Here is a 25,498-nt window from a genome sequence, read left to right as displayed (position 1 = left end):
GGAACAATATAGCAGAGGAGAAGGGCTTAGGCTTTGCAAGTTAGGTTAGAGCTTTACCTCTATGAACTTCAGTTACTCGTTTGTTAAATAGGTATCTTCCCCTCTGCGATCACTTGGGCCCCTCTGCCTGACCTCAGGGTGCTGGCCCAGAGCCCTGAAGGGAAGGTGACGTATTATCTTGCTGTAAGAACATCCCGCACACAGTGGGACCACTATATGTAGAGCACTGGACATACAGTAGGCATTCTATACAGAGTACTCAGCACACAATAGCTGTGTTTTACATAGATTATCAAACACACAGTAGGTTTTCTTTACATACCACACCTAACACATAGTAGGTGTGCCTTGTGTAGGGACTCAGCACTTAGTAGGCATGCCTTGTGGAGAATCTTCAGTACACCGTAGGCATGTAGAACACCCGGCATACAGTAGACAGGATTTATGCAGAGTCCTTGGCACACAGTAGGTGCTCTTTCAGTAGCTCATCTAGAACGTAACAGGCACGCTTTATGTAGAGCTCCTGACACACTGTAGGCATGCTTTTTGAAGGACCCAGCACACAGTACACACTCCTCATATACAGTTGTCGCAGAGTTGTTTCCTTTATGCTAGCCTTATCTCAGGGTCTCATCCAACATCCCATTTCCCAGATAGGAAGGTTGAGACCAGAGAGGGTCTTCAAAGCCCACAGTATGAATGAGGGTGGGTCAGAACTCCACTCCGAGCTCTGCCTCTTCTGTGTGCATACTGGTCTCTCTAGGTCCCTTGCAGCCTTACCCTTCATGTCTCAAGATGCTGTCTTCCGACTGAGTCCTTTATCCCCTTGTAATTCTCAGCCGGGTGTGTTTCTCTGCTCCTGCTCCCAGCTGTCATGTCTCAACCTGGGCCCTGGGGTGCTGAGAGGCAGGACTTGAATTCTTGCCAGGTTGTATCACCAGGAGGTCAGAGAGTTCAGGTCTCCGAGCTCCCTGTTTCTGTCCCAAGAAGTGTTATATGACACCCTCCTGGCCCAGGCGTGGAAAGGAGCCCTGGAAATGACTTCAGACAAGGCTGAGCTAGGCCCTGCTAGTGTGATACCTGAGTGTTCATGCTTTTATCTGCTGCACTGTGCTTAGAGCCGCAGGTGTGGCTGCACACCTGGGAGCCCAGAGTCATCTTTACCTGCCCCACAGTTTTCCCATTTGGGATGTGATGAGTCCTGAGCATCCAGTGTACAAACTATGACCCTGAACTTGTTCACAGGCCTCACCCTTTGTTTGGACAGCCTCCAGGTGAGGAGGTAAGCAGGCAGCAAGGATTGGCTGGCTTAGTGTGGACACTGGCAGGCTTTTTCCTGGGTCAAGGTCAGAACAAGCCTTCCCAGGAGGAGCAGGGGAGTTGTGCAGGACAAGCTGCTCTTGGCAGAAGGTGACAGGCTGGGGGTAACAGGGCTGGGCGGCCTGGCCTGGGGTGGGAAAGGCCACTGTTCTAGGCAGGGTGGCTCCAGGGAACAAGCTGGTCTGGGAGATGAGTGGATGTCAGTAGGTAACTAACACGCAAACATTCTGCGTCATTCAGAATGTCCTTCTGTCTCTCTCTGTCTATGATTCCCTCTTAGCGCCCATGTCTGCCCATTTCTGAGCCTGTCTTGCCCCGTCCCCAGCGCTCATCCTGCCCTTCACTCCATTGCTCCTCTCACTCTATTCATCTCTGCCTCACAGCTCACCATCACTGCCTCTTCTTTCGCCCTCAGGAGCTCACCCTTCACCCTGTTTACCCCATAGGATGCTGGAGCTGAGCCTATCCCGGCTGGGACTCGGGCCTGTGGCAGCCTCCCCATGGCTGCTGCTGCTGTTGGTTGGGGCCTCCTGGATCCTGGCCCGCGTCCTGGCCTGGACTTACACCTTCTACAACAACTCTCGCCGCCTCCGATGTTTCCTGCAGCCCCCAAAACACAACTGGTTCTTGGGTCACATGGACCTGGTGAGTGTGGGCAGTAGGATGGGTCTGGGGGATCAGGGTGGATGGACTTCCTGAGGTCAGGAATGGGGCTCAGGTTGGGGGTCGGGTCTAGGACAGCAGAGAAGCAAGGGAAGCCAGGGAGCCCCGTCTTCCTCACTCACTCATTCCTCTGCTCTGCCATCGAGACCTTCCCCACATCCAGTCCTTCCAGCCCTAGTCTGTTTTGAGGTCCATTTCCTGCCTGACTTCCACACATTAGTGCATCTCTGAGGTCCGGCTTCATAGAACCTGGTCTCCTGACCTCTCTAGTCTCCATGGTGACCTTGAGGTCTCCTCAAGGGTGCTGTCCAGGGTCTGGTCTGGTTGTGATCCATTTCCTGTGTCTTTTCATTCTGGGTTACAGCTGTCCCACAAGAATTGGCTATCAACTCCCCACCCCGACCTACAGGACCACAGCGTCTCTCTCCCAGGATCCCTTCTTCTAATCTTACCTTCTCTCCTCCCAAGATATCCCAATGGGCTCATTGCCCAACCGGGATAAAGTTCACTTCTTCTTTAAGAAGCCCTCTTAGACCTCCCCATCCTCTGTGCTTGCCAACTTTGTGCCCCAGACTTTGATCTTTGAATTGGTTCTGCTTATGATTGATTAAACCGTCAACTGTCCAATTCTACATTAATCACCTTCCAGTTTGATACTAGTTCTAGGGAGCAGACTCTAGAGTGCATACTCCAGGGCTGGCATACTGTAACCATGCAAAATAAATGTTTGGTTATCTAGGTGACAAACTTGCCATTACCCTCTTCTGTCAAGGTCAAAGGAATGAGTACCCAGCTATCCCCATCTAACAGCCCAGCTGAGAGATGAGAACATTTTTTCCTTCCTGTCTGGGATGAGAACTACAACTTGAGGGAGGACTTGACTGCAGTTTTCCTGTTTATTATGGCAAAGTTCAGAAGCCCAGAACAGGGGGCACTCCAAAGCTTGCTGTGTAGTTTTCCTGAGAGTCTGGGTCTAGAAATGGTCTCTGCAAGCCCTGGAGGTAACAGGAATGTTCTAAAATTATTGCAGTTCTGCTCTTCCCTCCAAGGGCTTGGCTGTGTGGTCCGGTCTTAATCACTTTTCTTTCCTGCGGCCCCTCTTGCTGTGTGACCCTGGCTGAGTCACTCTCTCTCTCTGGACCAGTTCTCACCAAGTGCACTGAACCCTCACTTGAGGTCCTTGGGCAGAGGGGAACAAAGCCCCAAAGTGAAAGTGACGTACGTTCACCCGCCTAGAGCACCCGGAGCACCTTTGTCAAGCTTGAATGGAGCATCCTGATGGAGGTGGCGCTTCTCTGGGAGCATCATCTTCTTCCCGTTGGGCGCATATGGTGTCAGGTTCTTCATCTATAAATGGCACGATTGAAAGTCGTATCCCGAGGCCGCAGAGGAATAGACAGACAGGATGCACTCTGCACAGAGCCTAGCCAATAGAGAAGGTTTGTAGGTCTGAGTTGCTTTCTTGATTAATGTCTGTCCCTTGGGATCTGCCAGGGCTGGAAGGTCCCAGGTCTGCAGACCCTTTACCATTTAAGGAACTGGAGGCCACTTGGACCATCCAGCTTATGAAAGGATGTGGGACCCAAACCTAGGGAGAAGTCCTGAGGCCACCCTGCATCCACAAACCTCCCCCATAGGTATCTCCTCCTGTAGGCACTCCTGGAACTGGGACCACTCCCAGGACATGAAAAATCTGACTTCTCAAGTCAAGGTCAACCTCCCTATGGGTGGAGAGCCTGTCTTTTGCCTGTGTCCTGTGGTACATCCTTGGGACTTAGAGATGCTCCATGTCCCTTCTGCTCCCAGAGAAGGAGGAAGCAGAGGTTCTCTCCATCTGTACAGAATCTGACACACTGTCCACTGCATGGCTCCATCTGGGAAGTGATGACTCTTCCCTTGCTTGCAGGTACCCCCCACGGAGCAGGGCCTGATCTACTTCACTCAGATGGCGGCCAACTATCCCCGTGGATATTTGATCTGGTTTGGCCCCATTGTCCCAATGGTCATCTTCTGCCACCCTGACATGCTCCGGAGCATCACCAACGCCTCAGGTACCCAGGCAGAGCTTGTGGTGGTGGATGTTATGACACATTTGAGGGATTCCAACCCCTCCTTGCCTACATTTGATGTGGCCCCTACAGAACCATGGCCCCTCCTCCCCTCTCTGGCTCAGCCATTTCCTCCTTTCTTTCATATGTTCATCAGCCCCCATTTCACTGTCTCCTTCCTCACTCTGTTAACTATACGCCACTCTGGTGCCCTGCTGAAAGATGTCCCAAATCTCAGGACTCAGATCTGGAACAGGATATCCCTGACCTGGTGTGGTTGGCTGGAGGGGCCAGCCAGATGCAAGATGGGCTGTGGCAACCCAAGAAGAAGCCCAAGGTCCTCTGTTAGGGCATGCTGGAAGGCTTTCTGGAAGAGGAGGTGCTGGAACTGGGTCTGGAACAATGAACAGATATATTTGACAGCAGAGGGTAGAGTGATGCAGTGGGCTTCCATAGCATCCCAGGCCCCCTGGCATGTCTGCTCTCAGTCTCACTCATCCCCAGATCCCCAGCAATGAAAGTTTATGTCTGGTGCATGATCTGAGCTGTATTTTTGTGACATCCACCTCTCCAATGGGTGGGTTTCTTGACCGTATCCTGTGGCTCAGCCACTTCTAATTCGGGGCCTTCCTTCTCCAGTGCCTAGGAATCTCCCTGAGGAGACTCTACCTCATCCCACCCTGGCTCCCTAACTTTGTCCCCTGCCCCTCCCATCCACAGACAGACCACGCAAGCAGGGGAATGGGCAGCTTCTGACAGAGACCTGGTTTCTGACACCAGAACACTGAGTGACTCTGGGCAGGGCCCTAGCTCTCTCTGGCTGCTGCAGTTTCTTTCAGCTGTAGTGGTGGAAACTCAACCTTGTATGATCTATACAAAGAAAGAGTATCAGTTGACTGTAAACTCCAAGGAAGATGTCTTCAGGACAGCTGGATCTGGGTCTTAAAATGTCATCAGAAATCTGTTTTCATCGTTTAGTTCTGTGTTCATCTGTGATGGCTTCCCTCTTATCCTGGTAAGATTGAATCCTCCAAGCTCAACCCCCATAGAAAAGTGAACTCATTAAAAACAGTTTTAGAAAAAGTTGAAGGTTCCCTTTAATTTGCGTGGCTTGGGTCATAGGACCAATTCTCATGTTCCTGAGAGTATGATTGCGTGTCTTGGCAGGCACAGGGTTACCTGAGCTATTGTTTTAGGGCTTAGAGCAGTTCAGTGGTTAAGAACTCAGACCCTGGATTCAGACACACCTGGCTTCATGTGTCAGGCATGATATCTGTGCGACTGTGGGCAAGTCATTTCAATATTCAGAGCCTCAGTTTCCTTATCTGGAATATGGGGGTGGAAGAGAAGTGAGTTGAACATGGTGTTTGGGATCCACACAGGGAAAGACCCTTCCTATCCCTGCACCTGAAAGGGCATCCAACTGTCCTTTACGGAGGGTGTGGGGAAGGAGCCTGAGAAAGCGGGAGGACAGAGGAGCAGCTGCTGAAACTGATGCATAGCTTCAGGTGTGGCTCTCTGCCCTGCAGATCCTTCCCTCTGGCAGCCTAGAAGAGCTTGAATTAGGTCCTATTTGTTTCTCTCCAGATTCAGAGCTGGGAGGAAGGCCTCCTGTGCACACAGGGCCTGGCTGGCACCTATGGGGATGCAGCCTGCTGGTGGGTGGGGCCCTGGTGTGCAATCATCTACATCTTCCATCCCACCTGCATCAAGCCTGTGCTCTTGGCTCCAGGTAGATCCTTGGCCACAGCTTGTCCCCTGTCATGGTCTGTGTTGCCTCTAAGTGGGCGGCTGACTGTGATGCAGACAGTGGGGGTGTGTGGCCAGGGTACCGCTGTCTCTCACTGCAGACTCCCACCTGCCTGACCTCCAGTCATGTCTGTGCAGTGTCTGCTGCATGGCCACATCTAGTCACATTTATGTATCCATGTGGATTCTGGTTACAACTGGTATATGTTATACCTGGTGCCACCTAGTATATTTTATGCCTGAGCTCAAAGATGTTCTCAGTCATGTCTGGAGCTCACCTGTGGCCAAGGACATTTGAGGCATCTAGGAGTCTCTCTGGTTCTTATCTGAAATGTCATCAGAGATTGTCTGGTTCTCCTGTTGATCACATGTGGGGTTTGCCTCAGGTCTGGGGCTCAGGGTCACTTGGAGAAATGCCTGAGACCTTGTGTGAATCCTGCCTGTTTGGGGTCTTAAGGTATGCCTGGCTCACACTTGGTTCATGTCTGTGAGATCACTGTATTCAAGTCCTGTCTGGAGCCTTCCTGGGGCACCCTGGGAACAGGTCAGGTGGTCTTCAGGTCCATGGCAGAGCTGTGCATCATTTCAGGTTGTGTCACGCATGTTGGGGCCATGTCAGGGCATGGTAACACATGGGGCCATGTCAGATGTCTCAGGAGAGGTCCTCGTGCTGGGGCAGGTGTGGTGTCCTTGGTCCCTGTGAAGGTGTTTTGTAGAGGGCTGGGTTTTGCTTCCGTGTCAGAATGTGTTGGACTCTGTAGGCGATGTCAAGGAATGCTGGGGCATGTTGTGTCATTCTGGGGTGTGTCTAAGCACACTGAGTTGCTTCTATGGGTTCTGCCTTTGCTCTTCTCTGTGCTGTGGCCTGGTCTGGTCCCTTCTCCCCTCCCAGCTTCCTGTGCTCTTAGTCTCATTCTGCTATGTTGGGCTTGGAGAGGGAATGCAGATTCCTGGCTGGAAGCCTCCACCCCTCATCAGAAGTCCTTCACCTCTCCATCTACCTGGCCCCTGATTGTGTTTATTCATTTCAGCTGCCACTGCACCCAAGGACATGCTATTCTATGGCACTCTAAAACCCTGGCTTGGTGAGTAACTGTGAGTGAAGGGGGTTGGGGATGACTTTGGGGACCCAGGGGAAGGTCTTCCTTTGCTCACTCCCTGTGGCTGTCTCTGCTAGGGGATGGGCTCCTGCTGAGTGCTGGTGACAAGTGGAGCAGCCACCGTCGCCTGCTGACACCCGCCTTCCACTTCAACATCCTGAAGCCCTATATGAAGATTTTCACGAAGAGCGCAGAGATCATGCACGTGAGTCTCTTGAACCCAGTGTTCCAGCTGGAATCTTGAGGATAACGGGGACTCAGGAACATCTTGTCTGGAATTCTGGATCTTCCAGTTGACTTTGAGGCCATTGTTCTCCTTTCTGAACCTTAGTTTCCTTGGCTGATAAATAAGTATAACATGAGCCTTGTTTTGCAAAGTGGTCAACATAATGTAATGGAGCCATGTTCCTGGCACATAGTAAGTGCTCAGAATGTGTTAGTTTCTCTTTTTCTTCACAGAAGCCTTGGAATCTTGAGACATATTTTAGGGAAATAATGAATGTTGTTTAGTAGTCATTCTGGAGTAACAAATCACTTACAAACAATAACACCAAAGTGAAAGTCACTCAGTTGTGTCTGACTCTTTGTGACTCCATGGACTCCAGGCTCGAATACTGGAGTAGGTAGCCTTTCCCTTCTCCAGGGGATCTTCCCAACCCAGGGATTGAACCATGGTCTCCCACATTGCAGGCAGATTCTTTACCAGCTGAGCCACAGGGGAAGCCCAAGAATACTGGAGTGGGTAGCCTATCCCTTCTTAGCTGATCTCGGATCATTTCACCCAGGTCAAATGGATTTCCTTTTATGTGATTCTCTCCCTTGAAGACATTTCAGGTTTGTTCACTGGCGGAAGCAATGTTCCAACAGACTGAGAAGAAACTGCAATGCCCTTTTATTTTTATTTTAGTTTTTAATTGGAGTTTAATTGCCTTACACAGTTGTGTCAGTTTCTGCCATACAGCAATGCTAATCAGTCATATATAGCAGCTTCCCCCTAGCTATCTATTTTACACATAATAGTAATATATACATCAACGCTACTTTCTCAATTTGTTCCACCCCCTCTTCTCCCTGCTGTGTTCCAGAGTCTGTTCTCTATATCTGAATCTTCATTCCTGCCCTGCAATTAGGTTCATCAGTGCCATTTTTCTAGATCCTATGAAAAGTGAAAATGTTAGTCTCTCAGTTGTGTCCAATTCTTTATGACCCCATGGACTGTAGCCCACAGGGTTCTCTGTCCATGGAACTCTCCAGGCAAGAACACTGGAGTGGGTTGCCATTCCCTTCTCCAGGGGTCTCCCTGATCCAGGGATTGAACCTGGGTCTCCTTGCATTGCAAGCAGATTCTTTAATGTTTGAGCCACCAGGGAAGCAAATTTTATATATATATAAAGTCACTCAGTTGTGTCTGACTCATATATATATATGGCAAAATAATTGTTTTTCTCTTGGCCAATATAAGACTTACTTCGCTTGGTGTAACAGGCTCTGGATTTATCCACCTCAGTACAACTAATTCACATTTTTTCCTTTTGATGACTAAGTGCATTGTACCTATGTACCACAACTTCTTTATCCATTCATCTGTCAGTGGGCATCTAGGTTGTTTCCATATCCTGGCTATTGTAAATAGTGCAGCAATGAACATTAGGGTATATGTGACTTTTTGAACTATGATTTTCTCAAGATATTTGCTTAGTATTCCTGGTTTTTAAAGAAATCTCTATACTGCTCTCCACAGTGGCTTGTATCAACTTATAGTCACACCAATAGCGCAAGAGGGTTTCCTTTTCTCCATATCCTCTCCAGCATTTATTGCTTGAGAATTTTTGATGATGGAAGTTCTAACTAGGGTGAGGTGATACCTCATTTTAGTTTTGATTTGCATTTCCCTAACAATGAGCAAGACTGATCACCTTCTTCGTGTGTTGATTGGCCACTTGCATGTCTTTGGAGAAATTTCTTTTGAGGGCCTCTGCCCATTTTATGATTGTGTTGTTTGTTTTTCTGATATTGAGCTGCATGGGCTGCTTGTATATTTTGGAGATTAATCCTCTGTCAGTTTCTTTATTTGCAATTATTTTCTGCCATTCTGAGGGTTGTGTTTTCACATTATACCAGATGGACCTAATTGATATCTACAGGAAAACCCTTCCAAAAGCAACAGAATACTTTTCTTTTTTCCCTCAAGTGCACATGTGACCCAGGATAGATCGCATCTTGGGTCACAAATCAAGCCTTGGTAAATTTAAGAAAATTAAAATTGTATCAAGCATTTTTTCTGACCCTTATGCTATGTGGTTAGATATCAATTATAGGAAAAAACCACAAAAAACACAAACACACACACACACAAAACACCTAGAAATCAATGACACTGAAAACACAACTCAAAATCTATGGGATGCAGGAAAAACAGTTCTAAGAACTGCTTTTCAAGCCTACCTCAAGAAACAAGAAAAATATCAAATAAACAACCTAACATCACATCTAAAGCAAATAGAAAGGAAGAACAACAAAACCCCCAAGTTAGTGGGAGGAAAGAAGTCAGAGAGATTGGAGCTGAAATAAAAAATAAATGAAGAAAAAAGTACCAAAGAGGAACAAAACTAAAGGTGTTTCTTTGAGAAGATAAATAAAATTGATAAACCATTAGCAAGACTTCTCAGGAAAGAAGAGAGAAGACTCAAATTGATAAAATTAGAATAGAAAAAGAAGTTACAACAGACAATGCAGAAATGCAATGCCTTTTGGGGTCTTGGTTTGGGGTACCCTGAAAGTGAAAGTCACTCAGTTGTGCCCAACTCTGTGACCCCATGGACTATACTGTCCGTGGAATTCTCTAGGCCAGAATACTGGAGTAGGTAGCCATTTCCTTCTCCAGGGGATCTTCCTAACCCAGGTCTCCCACACTGCAGGCAGATTCTTTACCAGCTGAGCCACAAGGGAAGCCCAAGAATACAGGAGTTGGTAGCCTATCCCTTCTCCAGTTGATTTTTCTGACCCAGGAATCGAACCGGGGTCTCCTGCATTGCAGGTGGATTCTTTACCAAGTGAACTATCAGAGAAGCCTATGAGGCACCCTAGTCATCATTTTTCTCAGGTTACTGGCCAAAGCAGGTCCAAGGCCAACTCAGAATCAAAGGATGGTGAAATAAGCCCCATGCCCTATTATAATCTACTTAAAAATCACATTGCAAAGGGCATATATATATATATATATATATATATATATATATATATATATGGAATTGAAGAACTAAAGGAAGGAATTTTGTGAAGTGCTTGGGACTTTTCTATACTTGCAAATGGACAAGTAAGCTTGTTACTGTTTCATGGATTCTGCCATTAGACACAAGAGTCCTGAGTTACAGACAAAGGATAATTTATTACTCTTGGCTCAGTAAATGCCATGTGCTTCCTGTTGGTTTGTATTCTTCCTCCAAGTAATCAAATTCCATGAGGATGACACAGGTGGGCTTCAGCTGGTGCCTGCTCATGTAGTATGTTGTATTACAGTGGGGAGAACTACTAGGTTTAGGGACTCTATGACTTTTAGAACTAGAAGCAAGCCTGATATTTTTCCAGGAGGACACATTACCTCACTTCTCAAGGTTTTTTACTACAAACACAACTCTGAGAAATGGCCCAGGTAAAGAACATCAGGGTCTTTCAATTTTTTTAGTATACCAAGCAAGAATATGCTTGGTATACTAAAGGGATACTTGGGATACTTGGGATACTCAAGGCCCATGGAAGAACTTGGCCTTTCTCAACATAGGGGACAGTTTCCTAATCAGCTTTTAACAATGAAGATGATGAAAGCAAGGTTTATTGAGCATTGGATTCATGTCATAAATTGATCAAGAATATATAGAGAGCAGGAGGCTGAGTGAGGATTTAAATTCAGGTCTCTTGACTTCCAGCAATGAGACCTTCACGTTCTATAAGTAACAGCTTGCACTTCCACTCAAGCCTGATGCTCCCTGGGGATGGTCCTGGAACCAAGAGCCAGGGTCTTAGGGTAGTCCACCCAGGTGGTTGTGAAGGGGCCCCAGCTCTGTCTCCTTCTCTGACTAGGCCAAGTGGGAGCGCCTGGTCACAGAGGGCCACACCCATCTGGACATGTTTGAACACATCAGCCTTCTGACCCTGGACAGTCTGCAGAAATGTGTCTTCAGTTTTGACAGCAATTGCCAAGAGTGAGTTTCATTGCTGGGCCTGGGAATATGAGACATAGACTCAAGGTAGTAGATGGGGAGGGAGGAATGACCAGGGCAATTGGAAGGGCCTTCCTGGAGGAGGTGGCTCAGAGCTGGACAACCCAGGACAGGAAATGGAAAAAGAAGGAGCTCTCCTTCCAGGTAGGTAGAACCCTTTGATAAAGGGCAGGAGGGTAGGATGAGAAAAGTATGTGCAACAGTGAGGAGACACCATGAAAAAAAAAAAAAAACAGGTTGGAGGAATGAGAAGGTAATATCTTAAGGGAATTCTGAAGTCAGTCTAAGAAGATATGAACTTTATCTGAGGTTTCCTGGGAGCTATGGAAGGTGTTTGAGCACTTGAAGGTCTCGGTTAAAGTTGAGCTTAGACATCTGACTCAAGAGAATCCAATAGTCATGTAGACCCTGGATGGTATTGACACTGGATGTAAGGAGACTAAGGAAGGGGCTGGGCCATTGACCAGCTGGGAATGGATAAGGGCTGAGACAAGTGGACAGTATGGGGAAGGAGAAGGGGCAGATACTGAGAAAGAGAGAAATGAGAGAAGCATGGTATCTAAGCTGTGCTCTGGGTGCCTGGGGCATGGAGGCAGCTCACTGAGATAGGATGTGGGTTGAGAAGAGTCTGAAGAGTCACATCTTCTGGCTCATCCCACACTGTATCTGTGGGTTATTTGTTCTAGGAGCCTCAGTTCCTGAAGGGAGGTAGACCATGGCTTCTGGGCTTCAGGTTTTAAGTTGTTGCCTCCCTTATGCTCTCTTCCTCAGGAAGCCCAGCGAATATATTGCCGCCATCTTGGAGCTTAGTGCGCTTGTGTCAAAAAGAAACCAACAGATCTCCCTGTACATGGACTTCCTGTACTACCTCACCTCAGACGGGCAGCGCTTCCGCAAGGCCTGCCGCCTAGTGCACGACTTCACAGATGCTGTCATTCAGGAGCGGCGCCGCACTCTCCCCAAGGAGAATGTTGATGACTTCCTCAAGGCCAAGGCAAAGACCAAGACTTTGGACTTCATTGATGTGCTTCTGCTGACCAAGGTGGGTTCCTCTGGGATCTGAGTTCAAGAGGTAGAAGGGACTTTGATCTGATCAAAGAATTTGAATGGGGTGCAGAGGGTCCTGGGGAGCCGTGGAAGGTGCTTGTAGAAGGGAGGGATGGGTCAGGATGTTTTAGAGATGATGATGTGCAGTATAGCCTGTAGGGGACTGCTAAGTCTGAAACTGTGAAGGGCCTGTGATTTGACTCTAATGCAAACTGATAAGTCAGTCTACCACTGAGGTAAGCTCTACATGTATGTACAGAATCTACATATATATACGGAAGCCTGGAGCAAAGCAGCACATTTATTTCTCATGGCCATAATAGTAGCTTGAGTAGAATTGTAGCTCTGGCTCCCCATTCCCAAATGCTTATGAGGGCACCATGTTTGGATCACAGTACAAGTACCTCTAGATTTTGACATTTGGAACTTATACAGGGCAATTGATACATCAGCCCCTTTATCCCTATGGAGAGAGGGAGAGGGACTGGAAGAAAGATTATTCTGGAGCTTAAACAAATACTCTGGTGAGAAGGCAAATTCTACAGGTTCTATAGTTTTATAACCCAGGTTGTAACCCAGGTTGCCAGAAACTTTTTGCAGAAATCCCCTGTCATGTATAAACATGAAAATATTTTCAGATTACTGATTCCTTTCACCAGGGACAACACAGTAGAGAAAGATGTTAAGGAGGAGGCCTATGGAATATGGCCTCTAGTTACAGGCTGAGCAAAGGATTTCTAGGGCTTCAGGTTGGGATTGGGTTCCTATATACAGTTTAAGAGACTGTTTCACATTAGACTGAGGGGTCCTCAGAACTAATGAGATTCTGGGGCTCCTGCTTTCTCTCTAGGATGAAGATGGGAAGGGATTGTCAGATGAAGATATCCGGGCTGAAGCTGACACTTTCATGTTTGAGGGTGAGGGTCCCAGTTTGGGGCTAGAGAAAGGGAGGGAACTTGCTGAATTGACCCTGGACTACCCCATCCCTCCCCATTCTCCCCATGGGCCTTAGTGCAAGAGAGCTGTCTACCGGGGTCCAGCCCCAGTTGGATCCAGGGTATCCAAAGCGTGGACGGCGAGGAGAGGGAGATATGTAGATTTAGAGAGAGATAAGGAAAGAATTTGCAGTTAAGGGAATAGAGGATAAAAAGAGGCTTATATTCCTTGGTTTACACAGAAAGTCAATAAAAGTCTCGAGACAAGAGACTTGTACCATTTACGTAGGCCACAGGTGCCCTCTCAGTCTCCCGAGGGAGTGAAGACGCAGGGTGCCTTCCCATTCAGGTCTTAGAAGCCCAGGCAAATAAGTAAACATGGCTGACCTCTGTGGTCCAGATGGGAATTAGCCTGAAAAGGAGAGTAAGAAAGAAAAGACGACATGGGGAAACCAGCCTTTTGTGGAACTGGTCCTGGTCCGTCTCTTTATTTTTCAGGGAAGCTTTTATACTTTAAGTTGTACATAGAGATAAATGTAAGAAGCAGAGTCATGCAGAGTCAGCTGCTCTGACCCTTATCTAAAGACAGAGTGTTCTTTGCATATCTTTGTTCTTTGTCTTACGTTTGTTTATAATATCTTCTGGTCTGGAGACCGATTAACACTTTATGGCCCCATCTTTCTTTCTATTGATAAAGGTTAGTCAATCAGAAAACTTGTTTTCCCTTAAGATCTACTTAGTCTTAAGATAGTGATAAAGTTACATTCTTACATAGCAAGGATACAACGATTTATAACAAAGAAAGGGAAGTACAGTGATTTATAACAAAGAGAAAATTCATTAACTCAAAAGTCTAATATTGCTAACATCAAAACTACTATATTTCTTTTTCTACATTCCAATTACATTGATTAACATATTCCCAGGTGTCTAAGGATATGGTGGCCTGGCGGCAATCATTAACTCAGCAATGAAACCCTTCACCAACATGATTTTTATCTTTAGAAAAACCCTATGCTAACTAAGACTATCAAAATACTCCAAACTCTCTGTGCTGTTTATGGTTGAGAGGTTGTAAACAATCATGTGCATCGTAGCAGGAGTGTGGATAAACCTGTCACACAAGCTAGACTGCCAGCAGAGAGGTTTGAGCTGAGACACTTCTTTTATATGCAGGAGACTATTAACTGGAGCTCTAAGTTAATTTTCCAGAGAAAGGTGGTTGGGGATAGCCCCTGTTAATGTCAGAAGAGTGTAATATAACAGACAGATTTTGGTTTCAGGGGTAGATGCTCGAGCAGATCTAGGGGACCCCTTGAGTCTTGATCTGCCTTGCCCGTCAGGCCTCTTCTGCATAACCTTGTCATGGGTGGGGTTGGGGAGTCCCTCCAGTCCTGACCTGCCTTTGCCCATCAGGCCTCTTCCTCATGACCTTTGCCATGGGTGGGATCTCCTGTGCTGGCTCCCAGCAGCTGTCCATGCTCTAGTACTGAAGTAACCCAGAGACCCAAGTGATTCTGGATGCCCCTCAGGCCATGATGCCACAGCCAGTGGCCTCTCCTGAGTCCTACACAACCTTGCAAAACACTCAGAATACAAGGAAAGGGTAGAGTCTCTCTATCCCAGGGACTTGGTGTGTGGACCCTGGGCTACCTCATCCCTACCAATTTCCCCATGGTCCTTACTGTGAGGGTGCTGTTCATTTTTGGTGCTGAAGTATCCCAGAGATGAAGCCTTTCTGGATGCTATTCAGGCCATGACACCACAGCCAGTGGTCTCTCCTGGATCCTGTACAACCTTGCAAAGCACCCAGAATACCAGGAGCGCTGCCGGCAAGAAGTGCAAGACCTTCTGAGGGACCGTGAGTCTAAAGAGATTGAATGGTGAGTTCAAGACCTCATGGCCTTTTTTTGAACCCCTCTCCTTGGCTCTGCTCCGTGGTTGGGGCAGAGAGAAAATCTTTTTGTTGATTCTTTCACTTAGTGGGAATAGGAACAGAGCCCAGAGGCAAGATCTAGTACTCAGCCTGTATAGCAGGGCAAACTGGCTCTTGGGACAAAAATTTGGGTTCTGAGATAATTTGCAACAATGTGTGAGGACAGATGATGACACTTGGCACAAATTCAGTAAGTGAACTTTCCCTCCACTCCCTTAATTTTCTCTCTGAAATCACATGTTTTCAAACATCTTTACTCTGTGTTTCCTCATCTCCTTCCCCCTCTAGTTCCTCATATTATTTAGTCCAGGATTCAGAAGGATCATTGAGGGAATAAAGTATTCAACTCTTGTCCAGGGACACCTGCATCTTTCTCCACCCAGTCCCCATTTAGTAAACACTGCCACCCTGTTTCCCTATCCCCAGTTCTATGCCATCTCCAGTTCTTTCCAGCTTCTTTGTTGTCCTGGAGATTCAGGAAGGTCCCAGACGCCCCCCAGTCTTTGCCTTCCAGGAGCTCCTAGCCTGGTGGAGACAAGTTTCAAGTCAGGACACTTCCAGTGTACATGGGCAGGCCTGGAGTTTAGACTAAGAGGGACAAAATCGAAGGTGGAAAAAGTGCCTCAGCTGAGACCCTGAATATTGGTGAGTAGATATTTGGGTGCATTTGAGATATAATTAGGTCAGGAAGACAGCAGAGAGTAAATTAAGAATTAGGAGGAAGGGAGAAGGGAGAGAGAAAGGAAGGATGGAGAGAGGTGGTTGTTGTGAATATATAATTGACCTGCGGGAAGCATAATATTAATACACAGTATCCCAAAGCATGAAGCGGATATCCATTTTTGGAAATCCAAGTAATCTCCAGGCTTTTAATGGAGCCTACAATTTTAGCATAAAGATAATACTCACATGTTGTTAAACTAACCCTTAGATACCCTTGTTGTTATGGTAAACCATATGCCTATCTGGATTGAAAAATATTTATAAGTTTATTTGGACAAAACACATTCACATTTCTTGATAAGTTGAATTCAGATGCTTTATATCATGGAGATGGGAATGGCAACCCACTTCAATATTCTTGCCTGAGAATTCCATGGACAGAGGAAGCTGGCAAACTGCAGTCCATGGAGTCTCACAGTTGGACACAACCGAGATACCAACACACACACACTTTGTATCATCATCATCTTTTCTTTTATTATCTCTTCTGACTGCTATTTCTAATAGAAAAACTAATAATTTATGGATAAAGCTTTCTTGTCCATAGCAAACAACAGCAAATGCTAAATATTTAGTCTCTTATCATTAGGAAAAATAAAGGTTGTTTAATAAAACCTCTGGGTCAACTAGGGATGTATATGGAGAAAAGTTAATTCATCCTGCTTCTTGGGCCTTATAAGAAAATAACATCCACAAGAATCAAAGATTTAAATGAAAAATAAAGAAGTCTTAAAGTCTGTAGGATAAACCACGAAAAAATTATTTTCTAGCTCCAGAGTGTGGAAGGCCCTGTGTTTGACACAAATTCCAAGAGATGTATAAGACATTGGTTTACGTTACTTGAAATGAACAGTAGTGTGTATGGTATTCAGTATGCTACTATATAATTTATTTTTTAATGCAAAAAGTTACCTCTGAAAGGATACATAAAAAATAATCACTAGGAAAACTGTGGAGGGAAGTGAGTGCTGTTGGACCATACGGAGTTTGTCTTGAAGTTTTCTAGTTTTGAGCTTGTTAACTGTATCAGCTATGAAGAATTTAAATAACCACACAGAAAGGGGGAGATTTAAAAAAAAAGAATTCAGCCCCCACTTACTGGATCTTGTCTTCAATGTTTATAAAAGTTTTCCAGTGAATTCACTTGTTTTCTAAATATAAAATCACTATCTGCAAAAAATGACACATTTACCCCACATTTCAAATGGCATTACTCTCCTCTCCCACCTCGTAAGTGTATTAGCTAGAATCTCTTGTCCTGTAGTTACATAAGAGTAAACATTGAATCTTTTTCTTACTCATTTGTCTTCTGATTTTGTGGTCTTGCCATAAAAATGTTTTATATTTACAAAAATGTAAAAGTTTTAATGATTGTCTTTTAGGTGAATTGTTCAGAAAATCTAAAAATATCTGGCTAAGTTTCTTCTAGTACTTTTATGATCCTGCATTTTTTCCTTCCTTCCTTCTTTCTTTCTTAAAACTTATACTGAGTCATGATGGTCAAAGAAAGAGCTGTCTATATTTATGTATATGACTTAATCAATTTGGAGATAGTTTATCCACCTGTGATTTTGTTTTAGGAAGAAGGATCTTAAGGAACAGTCAAAGGGCTGAGGAGTGTCTCTGTTTTTGTTCCCTGGATAATTGTCATGAGGTTTCCATAGGGATGACCTGGCCCAGTTGCCCTTCCTGACCATGTGCATCAAGGAGAGTTTGCGGTTGCACCCCCCGGTTACCAGCATCTCCCGCCGCTGTACCCAGGACATTGTGCTCCCAGATGGCCGGGTCGTCCCCAAAGGTGTCCACAATGACTAGGGGAGGGGGTTCCTGGTCAGAAAGGGGGCCAGTAAGGCAGGGAGGAACTAGTCCTGACTGGTCCCTCCTGTTCCACAGGTGTTGTCTGCCTCATTGATATTTTCGGGACCCACCACAACCCATCTGTGTGGCCAGACCCTGAGGTGAGGCCTCCCCCACACCCTACCTCCATCATCTTTGTCCATTCCCCTTTGGAGACCCAAGGAGGGCACAGGGTTCTGGCAAATCAGACATCACTCCTTCCCCATTATAAACACATCTGCCTTTCCAAGGATGGAAGTCCTGGGAGATACCACCCAGCAACCCTGTCTTATCTTGCCCCCAGGTCTATGACCCCTTCCGCTTTGACCCAGAAAACATCAAAGGGAGGTCACCTCTGGCTTTTATTCCCTTCTCAGCAGGTCCCAGGTGAGGACATTGGGCATTTGAGGTGGGAATGCGGTGGTGGGGGTGGCAGCATCTGGGACTGAGATTCCAGGCATGACTGTCAGGCAGTGGGGTGGAAAAAATAAAGATAGAGTTCTGGCTTTCCTTCCCTCCCCTGCCCTGGAGGTGACAGATAAACGTTTGGGGAATGGAGGTGGGCCCAAGGAGGGGCCTGAAGTGTGCTGAGAGCCCTTTCCTTCCTGCGTCTGCGTTCAGAACTAGAATCTGGACCAGGCCCAGGGGATACGCAAACCCATGTCAGGGGTCCCAGGCATTGTTCGACTTCTCTGTCTCTACAGATGGGGATGGGGGTTGTGGGCCAGATTTCCGGCTTGATGAGGCTGGGATGAAGGTCCAGGGAGTAGTCAGAGCCATCACTCCTGCCTGCAGGAACTGCATTGGGCAGACCTTCGCCATGACTGAGATGAAAGTGATCTTGGCGCTCACCTTGCTGCGCTTCCGCGTTCTGCCGGATAAGGAGCCGTGCCGGAAGCCAGAGCTTATCCTGCGCACTGAGGGCGGACTCTGGCTGCGGGTGGAGCCGCTGAGCGCAGGCCAGCAATGACCCAGCACCTTCTCTCCTGGGATCCTCCCTGACGCTAGACACCTCAAGTGGCAGATTGGAAATCAAAATTCGTGGCCACCTCTGTCCTAGTCTCATCAAGAAGACAGCAAGGAGCACATAGGGTCTGCTAAGTTCCAGGCAGGTGGGGGTTGCTGTAAACCTGTTGGCCTTAAGCAGGGCGGCTCAGAGGGGAACTTGGATCCCAAGTAGAAGACTACTCATTAAGGAAGTCCAACTGCTTGATGCAGAGAGGGTCAGATGACCTTGGACTTGCTCCCTGCCATAGTAATGTAAATGTCACCGTCCCAGTCTGCCATTTACTAGTTGTTTGGCTTAAGAAAATTGTTTACCTCTCAGTTCCTTTATTACATAATTGTAGCCACTTTACTGGGCTGTTGGGGAGACTGAATAAACAAGCATATGCAAAATGACTGACTCAGTATGTAGTAAGCATTAGTAATCAATAAGGGCTCATTTCCTCACTTCTTTCTGCATCGCTTTCATAAATTTGAAACATGTATCAGTTCAGTTCAGTTCAGTGGCTCAGTCGTGCCCGACTCTTTGTGACCTCATGAATGGCAGCATGCCAGGCCTCCCTGTCCATCACCATCTCCCGGAGCTCACTGAGACTCATGTTCATCAAGTCCGTGATGGCATCCAGCAATCTCATCCTCTGTTGTCCCCTTCTCCTCCTGCCCCCAATCCTTCCCAGCATCAGAGTCTTTTCCAATGAGTCAACTCTTCGCATGAGGTGGCCAAAGAACTGGAGTTTCAGCTTTAGCATCATTCCTTCCAAAGAAATCCCAGGACTGATCTCCTTTAGAATGGACTGGCTGGATCTCCTTGCAGTCCAAGGGACTCTCAAGAGTCTTCTCCAACACCACAGTTCAAACGCATCAATTCTTCGGTGCTCAGCCTTCTTCACAGTCCAACTCTCACATCCATACATGACCACAGGAAAAACCATAGTATACTATCATGTAAGAAATGAATTGCCAGACTAGATTCAATACAGGATACAGGATGCTTGGGGCTGGTGCACTGAGATGACCCAGAGAGATGATATGGGGAAGGAGGTGGGAGGGGGGTTCAGGATTGGGAACTCATGTACACCTGTGGTGGATTCATGTCAATGTATAGCAAAACCAATACAGTATTATAAAGTAAAATTTAAAAAATTAATTTAAAAAAGCCTTAAAAATAAAATATTTTAAAGTCATCATAGGTATACTTAAATTTGGGGACATGTGGAAACCTGCTGCTTCAGAAGACTGTCATTAGAAGGTTCAGCAACTTCAAAATTCCCATAGTTACATCTATTGCAATTTCAAAGGGCCTTGCTGTGACATTGACCTGAAGTTGGGAACTGAAAAAAAATTTTTTTCCTATCACAGAGTCATGACCCAGGACTTCATTTTTATCTGGGTGTTTTAGGGAGTGGAGGCCAAGTGGGTGAAGTGGATGGGGCAGGAGTGGGGCCACTTCCTTCAGCACTCAGGACAGTAGCTGCCCCAGGACTAACCCCACTCAGGTTGCAGGGATAGAGTCTTAGTCTCAGACTATTTCAGGAGCCAGAGGACTTAATGGTTGCAAAATAAGAAAGAAACCCTATATTGCAAAATGAATAAATGTTTAACATATTCTAAGCTGGAATTAAGATTGCCAGGAGAAATATCAATAACCTCATATATGCAGATGACACCACCCTTATGGCAGACAGCGAAGAACTAAAGAGCCTCTTGATGAAAGTAAAAGAGGAGAGTGAAAAAGTTGGCTTAAAACTCAACATTCAGAAAACTAAGATCGTGGCATTGGTCCCATCACTTCATGACAAATAGATGGGGAAACAGTGGAAACAGTGGCTGACTTTATTTTTTGGGGGGCTCCAAAATCCCTGCAGATGGTGACTGCAGCCATGAAATTAAAAGACACTTACTCCTTGGAAGGAAAGTTATGACCAACCTAGACAGCATATTAAAAGGCAGAGACATTAATTTACCAACAAAGGTCCATCTTGTCAAGGCTATGGTTTTTCCAGTAGTCATGTATGGATGTGAGAGTTGGACTATAAAGAAAGCTGAGTGCAGAAGAATTGATGCTTTTGAACTGTGGTGTTGGAGAAGACCCTTGAGAGTCCCTTGGACTGCAGGGAGATCCAACCAGTCCATCCTAAAGGAGATCAGTCCTGAATGTTCATTGGGAGGACTGATGTTGAAGCTGAAATTTCAGTATTTTTGCCACCTGATGCAAAGAACTGACTCATTTGAATAGACCCTGATGCTGGGAAAGATTGAAGGCGGGAGGAGAAGGGGACAACAGAGGATGAGATGGTTGGATGACATCACCAACTCAATGGATATGAGTTTGAGTAAACTGCAGGAGTTGGTGATGGACAGGGAGGCCTGGCGTGCTGCAGTCCATGGGGTTGCAAACAGTCCGACACGACTGAGCGACTGAACTGAACTGAACCAAACACGTGGAAAGATGCTCTACACCATTAGTCATTAGGGAAATACAAGTCAATGCCACCATGTGATACGACTTCACACTCACCAGGATGGCAAGAATATAAAACAGTGGAAAATAGCAAGTGTTGGTGAAGATGCAGGATAGTTGGAATAATTGTATAATCCTATTGTATAACAGTTGTATAATTCTCAAACATTGCTGTTGGGAATATAAAATAGTGCAACCATTGTAGAAAATAATCTGATATTTTTCAGTAAAAAACCCTAGAATTATTATATGATCCAGCCATTCCATGCCTAGGTATCTACCCAAAAGAATTGGAAACAGGTACTTGTATGTAACTCTTTGTAGAGGCACTATCCACAATTGCCAGAAGTTAGATATTTAGGAAACAATCCAGGTATCCATTAATAGATGAATGGATAAATAAAATGAGATATATCCATAATAAAGAATATTATTGGGTCATAAAAAGGAATGAAGCACTAATACATGCTGCAACATGAATGAACTTTGAAAACATCATGCTAAGTGAAAGGAGCAAGACAAAAAAAAGTCATATATTGTATGATTTCATTTATATACAATGTCCAAAATAGGCAAATCCATAGAGATAGATCCAGTAGCTGGAGGATGGAGGAGGAAATAGACAGTGACTGCTAGTGGTACAGATCTTCTTTCAAGTGATGAAAATATCTTGAAACCAGAGGAGAGGTGGTGGTTTCACAAAACTGTGAATGTACTAGATGCATGAAGTTGAATGTGAACACTTCATAATGGTCAAATGGTGAATTTTATCTTATGTGAATTTTGCCTCAAGAAAAAAATTCTTTTATCATACATGTTTTCCTTGTTCATCTGAGTTTTTCATATAATAATATATGTTGTGAACATCCTTCCACAGCATACAATCAACATCTTATGGATCTTTAAAATCTTTTGTGTCAAGTATTCAAGTCACTTTATTTTTGTGAATGGCATTATGCTAGGAAATAATTTAGCTTGGCTCACTTTGTAAGAATTCTCTTTATGCACTTTGATAGCTTGAGATATCACAACAAATTTCAAACTGAGTTACTCCTAATCACATTCTCTGGGTGTAGAAAATTCATTTCTGTAGCAATAGATACCTTCCCCTTGGTATATCTTTAACTCTTAGAAATGGGATTACCAGACCATATTACCTGTCTCCCAAGAAACCTGTATGCCAATGAAGAAGCAACATAACTGTTGCTTCTAACGAATCTTTTATGGAATAACTGACTGGTTTAGGATTGAGAAAAGAGTATGACAAGGATGTTTATTGTCACCTTGTTTATTTAACTTATATGTAGAGCACATCATGAGAAATGCTGTGCTAGATGAGTTACAAGCTGGAATCAATTTTTCCAGGAGAAATATCAATGGCCTCAGATATGAGGATGATACCACTCTAATGGCAGAAAGCAAAGAGGAACTAAAGAACCTCTTGATGAAGGTGAAAGAGGAGAGTGAAAAATCTGGCTTAAAACTAAATATTAAAAAAGCTAAGATCATGGCCCAGCCCCATCACTTCCTGGTAAATAGATGGGGAAAATGTGGGAGCAGTAACAGATTTCCTCTTCTTGGGTTCTTAAATCCCTGTGGATGGTGACTGCAGGCATGATATTGCAACATGATTGCTTCTTAGCAGGAAAGCTATGACAAACCTAGACAGCATGTTGAGTTGAAAAGCAAAGACATTACTCTGCTGACAAAGGTATGTATAGCCAAGGATATGGTCTTTCCAGTAGTCATGTACAGTTGTGATAATTGGACAATAACGAAGGCAAAGTGCTGAAGAATTGATGCTTTCCAACTGTGCTGCTGGAGAAGACTCTTGAGAGTCTCTCATACAGCAAGGAGATCAAACTAGTCAATCCTAAAGGAAATAACCCTAAATACTCGCTGAAAGGATTCATGCTGAAGCTGAAGCTCCAATACTTCAACTATCTGAGGCAAAGAGCTGATTCATTGGAAAAGACACTGATACTGGGGATGATTGAATGAGACAAGGGCAACAGAGAATGAGATGACTGGATGGCATCACTGATGCAATGGATATGAACTTTGGCAAACTCAGGGAGATGATGAGGGGCAGGGAAGTCTGGCATGCTTGTAGTCCATGGGGTTGCAAAGAATTGGACACAGCTTGTGACGAAACAACAGCAAACAATAGATACACATGCATTCATGTAAGATGTGGGTGTAGTTAGACGCTTTTTATACAGCATAAGGCTTGGTGACTCCACAGACACTGGTGCTTTTGGTCCTATTAACAGAGGTAGACCACTGGAAGCAAGAAGATGATGACACTTCAGCTCCCCTAGGTAAAGACCAATTTCATCCTCACACCAGTTCTTATGGATTGGGAAGATTAACTCCCTTGCTCAAGGTCACTCAGTTGATGAGTGGTTGGAGTGGGGATAAATTTGGTCAGCTTGTCTTCAAAAGTTATGCTGCGTCTTCCAAGGGAGTGATTTTTCAAGGTCTGTCTCAGCCCCAGCTGAGATCACCTGGAGAATCCTTGCAGGCTTACTAGTTGAGAATCTTTGATGAGTGATGCCTAAATCTTTAAATGTAATATTTTGACATGAAATACATCCACTCATGTAAAAAAATGTACAGGGAAAAAGTTGGTTCTCCATATGTCCTTGGTTTTCCTAGTTTTTTCATCTTTTAAAATATTTTTTATTTATCACTTCATAGTATATTTATGCAAATAATATATATGCTTAGCTACCCTCTGCTTCATCTTAAAATGGTATGTAAACTTATAAAATACAAATAGCAAAGTTTTCTGTACTTGGTGTACAGCCTTGAGTTTTGACAAATGCCTAGAGTAGTGTAACAATCACTGCTGTTGGTAAACAAAAGCCTTTCACCTCACCCCCTGAGAAACACTGATCTATTCTCTATCCCTAGAGTCTGGCTTCTTTCACTTAGCAATGTATTTATGATTCACCCATGTGCCTGGAAATTCCCATGGACGGAGGACCCTGGTAGGCTGCAGTCCATGCGGTCGCTAGGAGTTGGACAGGACTTCACTTTCACTTTTCACTTTCATGCATTGGAGAAGGAAATGGCAACCCACTCCAGTGTTCTTGCCAGGAGAATCCCAGGGACAGGGGAGCCTGGTGGGCTGCCATCTATGGGGTCGCACAGAGTCAGACATAACTGAAGTGACTTAGCAGCAGCAGCAGCAGCAGCAGCATGTGGCATGTATCAATGCTTTGTTTCTTTTTATTGCAAGGTAACATTCCATAGTAAGGATGGGCCATGTTTTCTTCACCAGTTGGAGGACATGTGCATTGTTTTCAGCTTTCTGCTGTTATGAATAAATCTATTATGAGCATTTTCATACAAGTGTTCATTGGACTTGGAGTGGGATACTAGCTCTTAACATATGTGCATGTGTAACATTAGAAGAAACAATGAAACTATTTCCAAAGTGTGCCATTTACAATTTTTAAATAAATAAAAAATTCTCAGGACTTCCCTGGTTAAGTCCTGTGGTTAACTGGTTAAGACTTCATGTTCTAATGCAGGAGATGTGGGTTCGATCCCAGGTTGGGTAGATAAGACCCCACATGCCTTGCAGCCAAAAAACCAAAACATTAAAAGTAAAAAGAAAATTGTAAGAAATTCAATAAAGGCTTTAAAGATAAATAAGATCCCCAGCTTTATTGAGATATGATTAACACATAATACCGTGTCAGTTTGAGGTGTACAACATAGTTGACTTGATACACTCATAACTTAGGAAACCATGATCACTATAGTATTAGGTTACCACCCCCACCTCATCTCATAGTTGCCATTTCTTTTTCTATGGTGAGAACATTTAAGATCTACTCTCTAGGCAGCATTCAAGTGTGTGATACAGTACTGTTAGCTCTAATCACCATACTGTATATTAGATCCTCAACTTGTTAATTTTATAACTACCATTTGACCAACATCTCCCATTTCTCCCACTGTTATATCTCATGATAACCACCACTCTGTTACTTTTCCTTTGAGTTTGTCATTTTTTATCACATATCCACATATAAGTGATATCATACAGTAGAGTTTTCATCAATGTCTCTGTAAGGCATTGGTTCTAGGACTCCCTACAGACACCAAAATCTTGAGATGCTCAAGTCCCTCATTGAAAATGGTGTCCTATTTGCATGTAACCTATTCATCTTCTCCTGTTTGCTTTAAATCATCTCTAGATTACTATAAAGCAGTATAATGTAGATGCTACATAAATAGTTGCTGGTGAGCAGCAAATTTAAGATTTATTTCTTCGATTTTTCTGTTGTGAATATTTTTTATTACAATTGATTGAATTTGAGGATACAGAACCTGGAAACAGGGTGACCTATATATTTCTTTCTCTAACTTATTTCACTTAGCAAAATGCCTTCAAGGTCCATGCTTCTTTTCACAAATGGGCAGGTTTTTCTTCTGAATAAT

At 44.9% G+C, this 25,498-nt stretch overlaps 1 protein-coding gene across 2 annotated transcripts; it reads left to right on the top strand.

Moving 5' to 3' along the window:
* Positions 1–1,355: 1,355 nt before the first annotated feature.
* LOC138440794 (prostaglandin E2 omega-hydroxylase CYP4F21-like) lies at positions 1,356–18,978 on the top strand. 2 transcript variants are annotated; one of them, XM_069590690.1, is made up of 13 exons: positions 1,356–1,410; positions 1,767–1,965; positions 3,890–4,034; positions 6,812–6,865; positions 6,958–7,085; positions 10,961–11,082; positions 11,872–12,142; positions 12,998–13,064; positions 14,836–14,965; positions 17,406–17,539; positions 17,635–17,699; positions 17,882–17,964; positions 18,373–18,978. In XM_069590690.1, exons 2-13 carry the CDS (start codon positions 1,768–1,770, stop codon positions 18,545–18,547), a joined length of 1,572 nt encoding a protein of 523 aa, XP_069446791.1. In that variant the 5' UTR covers positions 1,356–1,410; position 1,767; the 3' UTR covers positions 18,548–18,978. The 2 variants fall into 2 exon arrangements, with proteins under 2 accessions (XP_069446791.1, XP_069446792.1); XM_069590691.1 differs by lacking the exon at positions 1,356–1,410 and adding an exon at positions 1,413–1,527.
* The last annotated feature ends 6,520 nt before the right edge of the window (positions 18,979–25,498 follow it).

This window comes from Ovis canadensis, chromosome 5 (genome assembly GCF_042477335.2).
Source record: "Ovis canadensis isolate MfBH-ARS-UI-01 breed Bighorn chromosome 5, ARS-UI_OviCan_v2, whole genome shotgun sequence".
NCBI classification, from domain to species: domain Eukaryota; kingdom Metazoa; phylum Chordata; class Mammalia; order Artiodactyla; family Bovidae; genus Ovis; species Ovis canadensis.
This window is presented reverse-complemented; position numbering and strand designations above follow the sequence as displayed.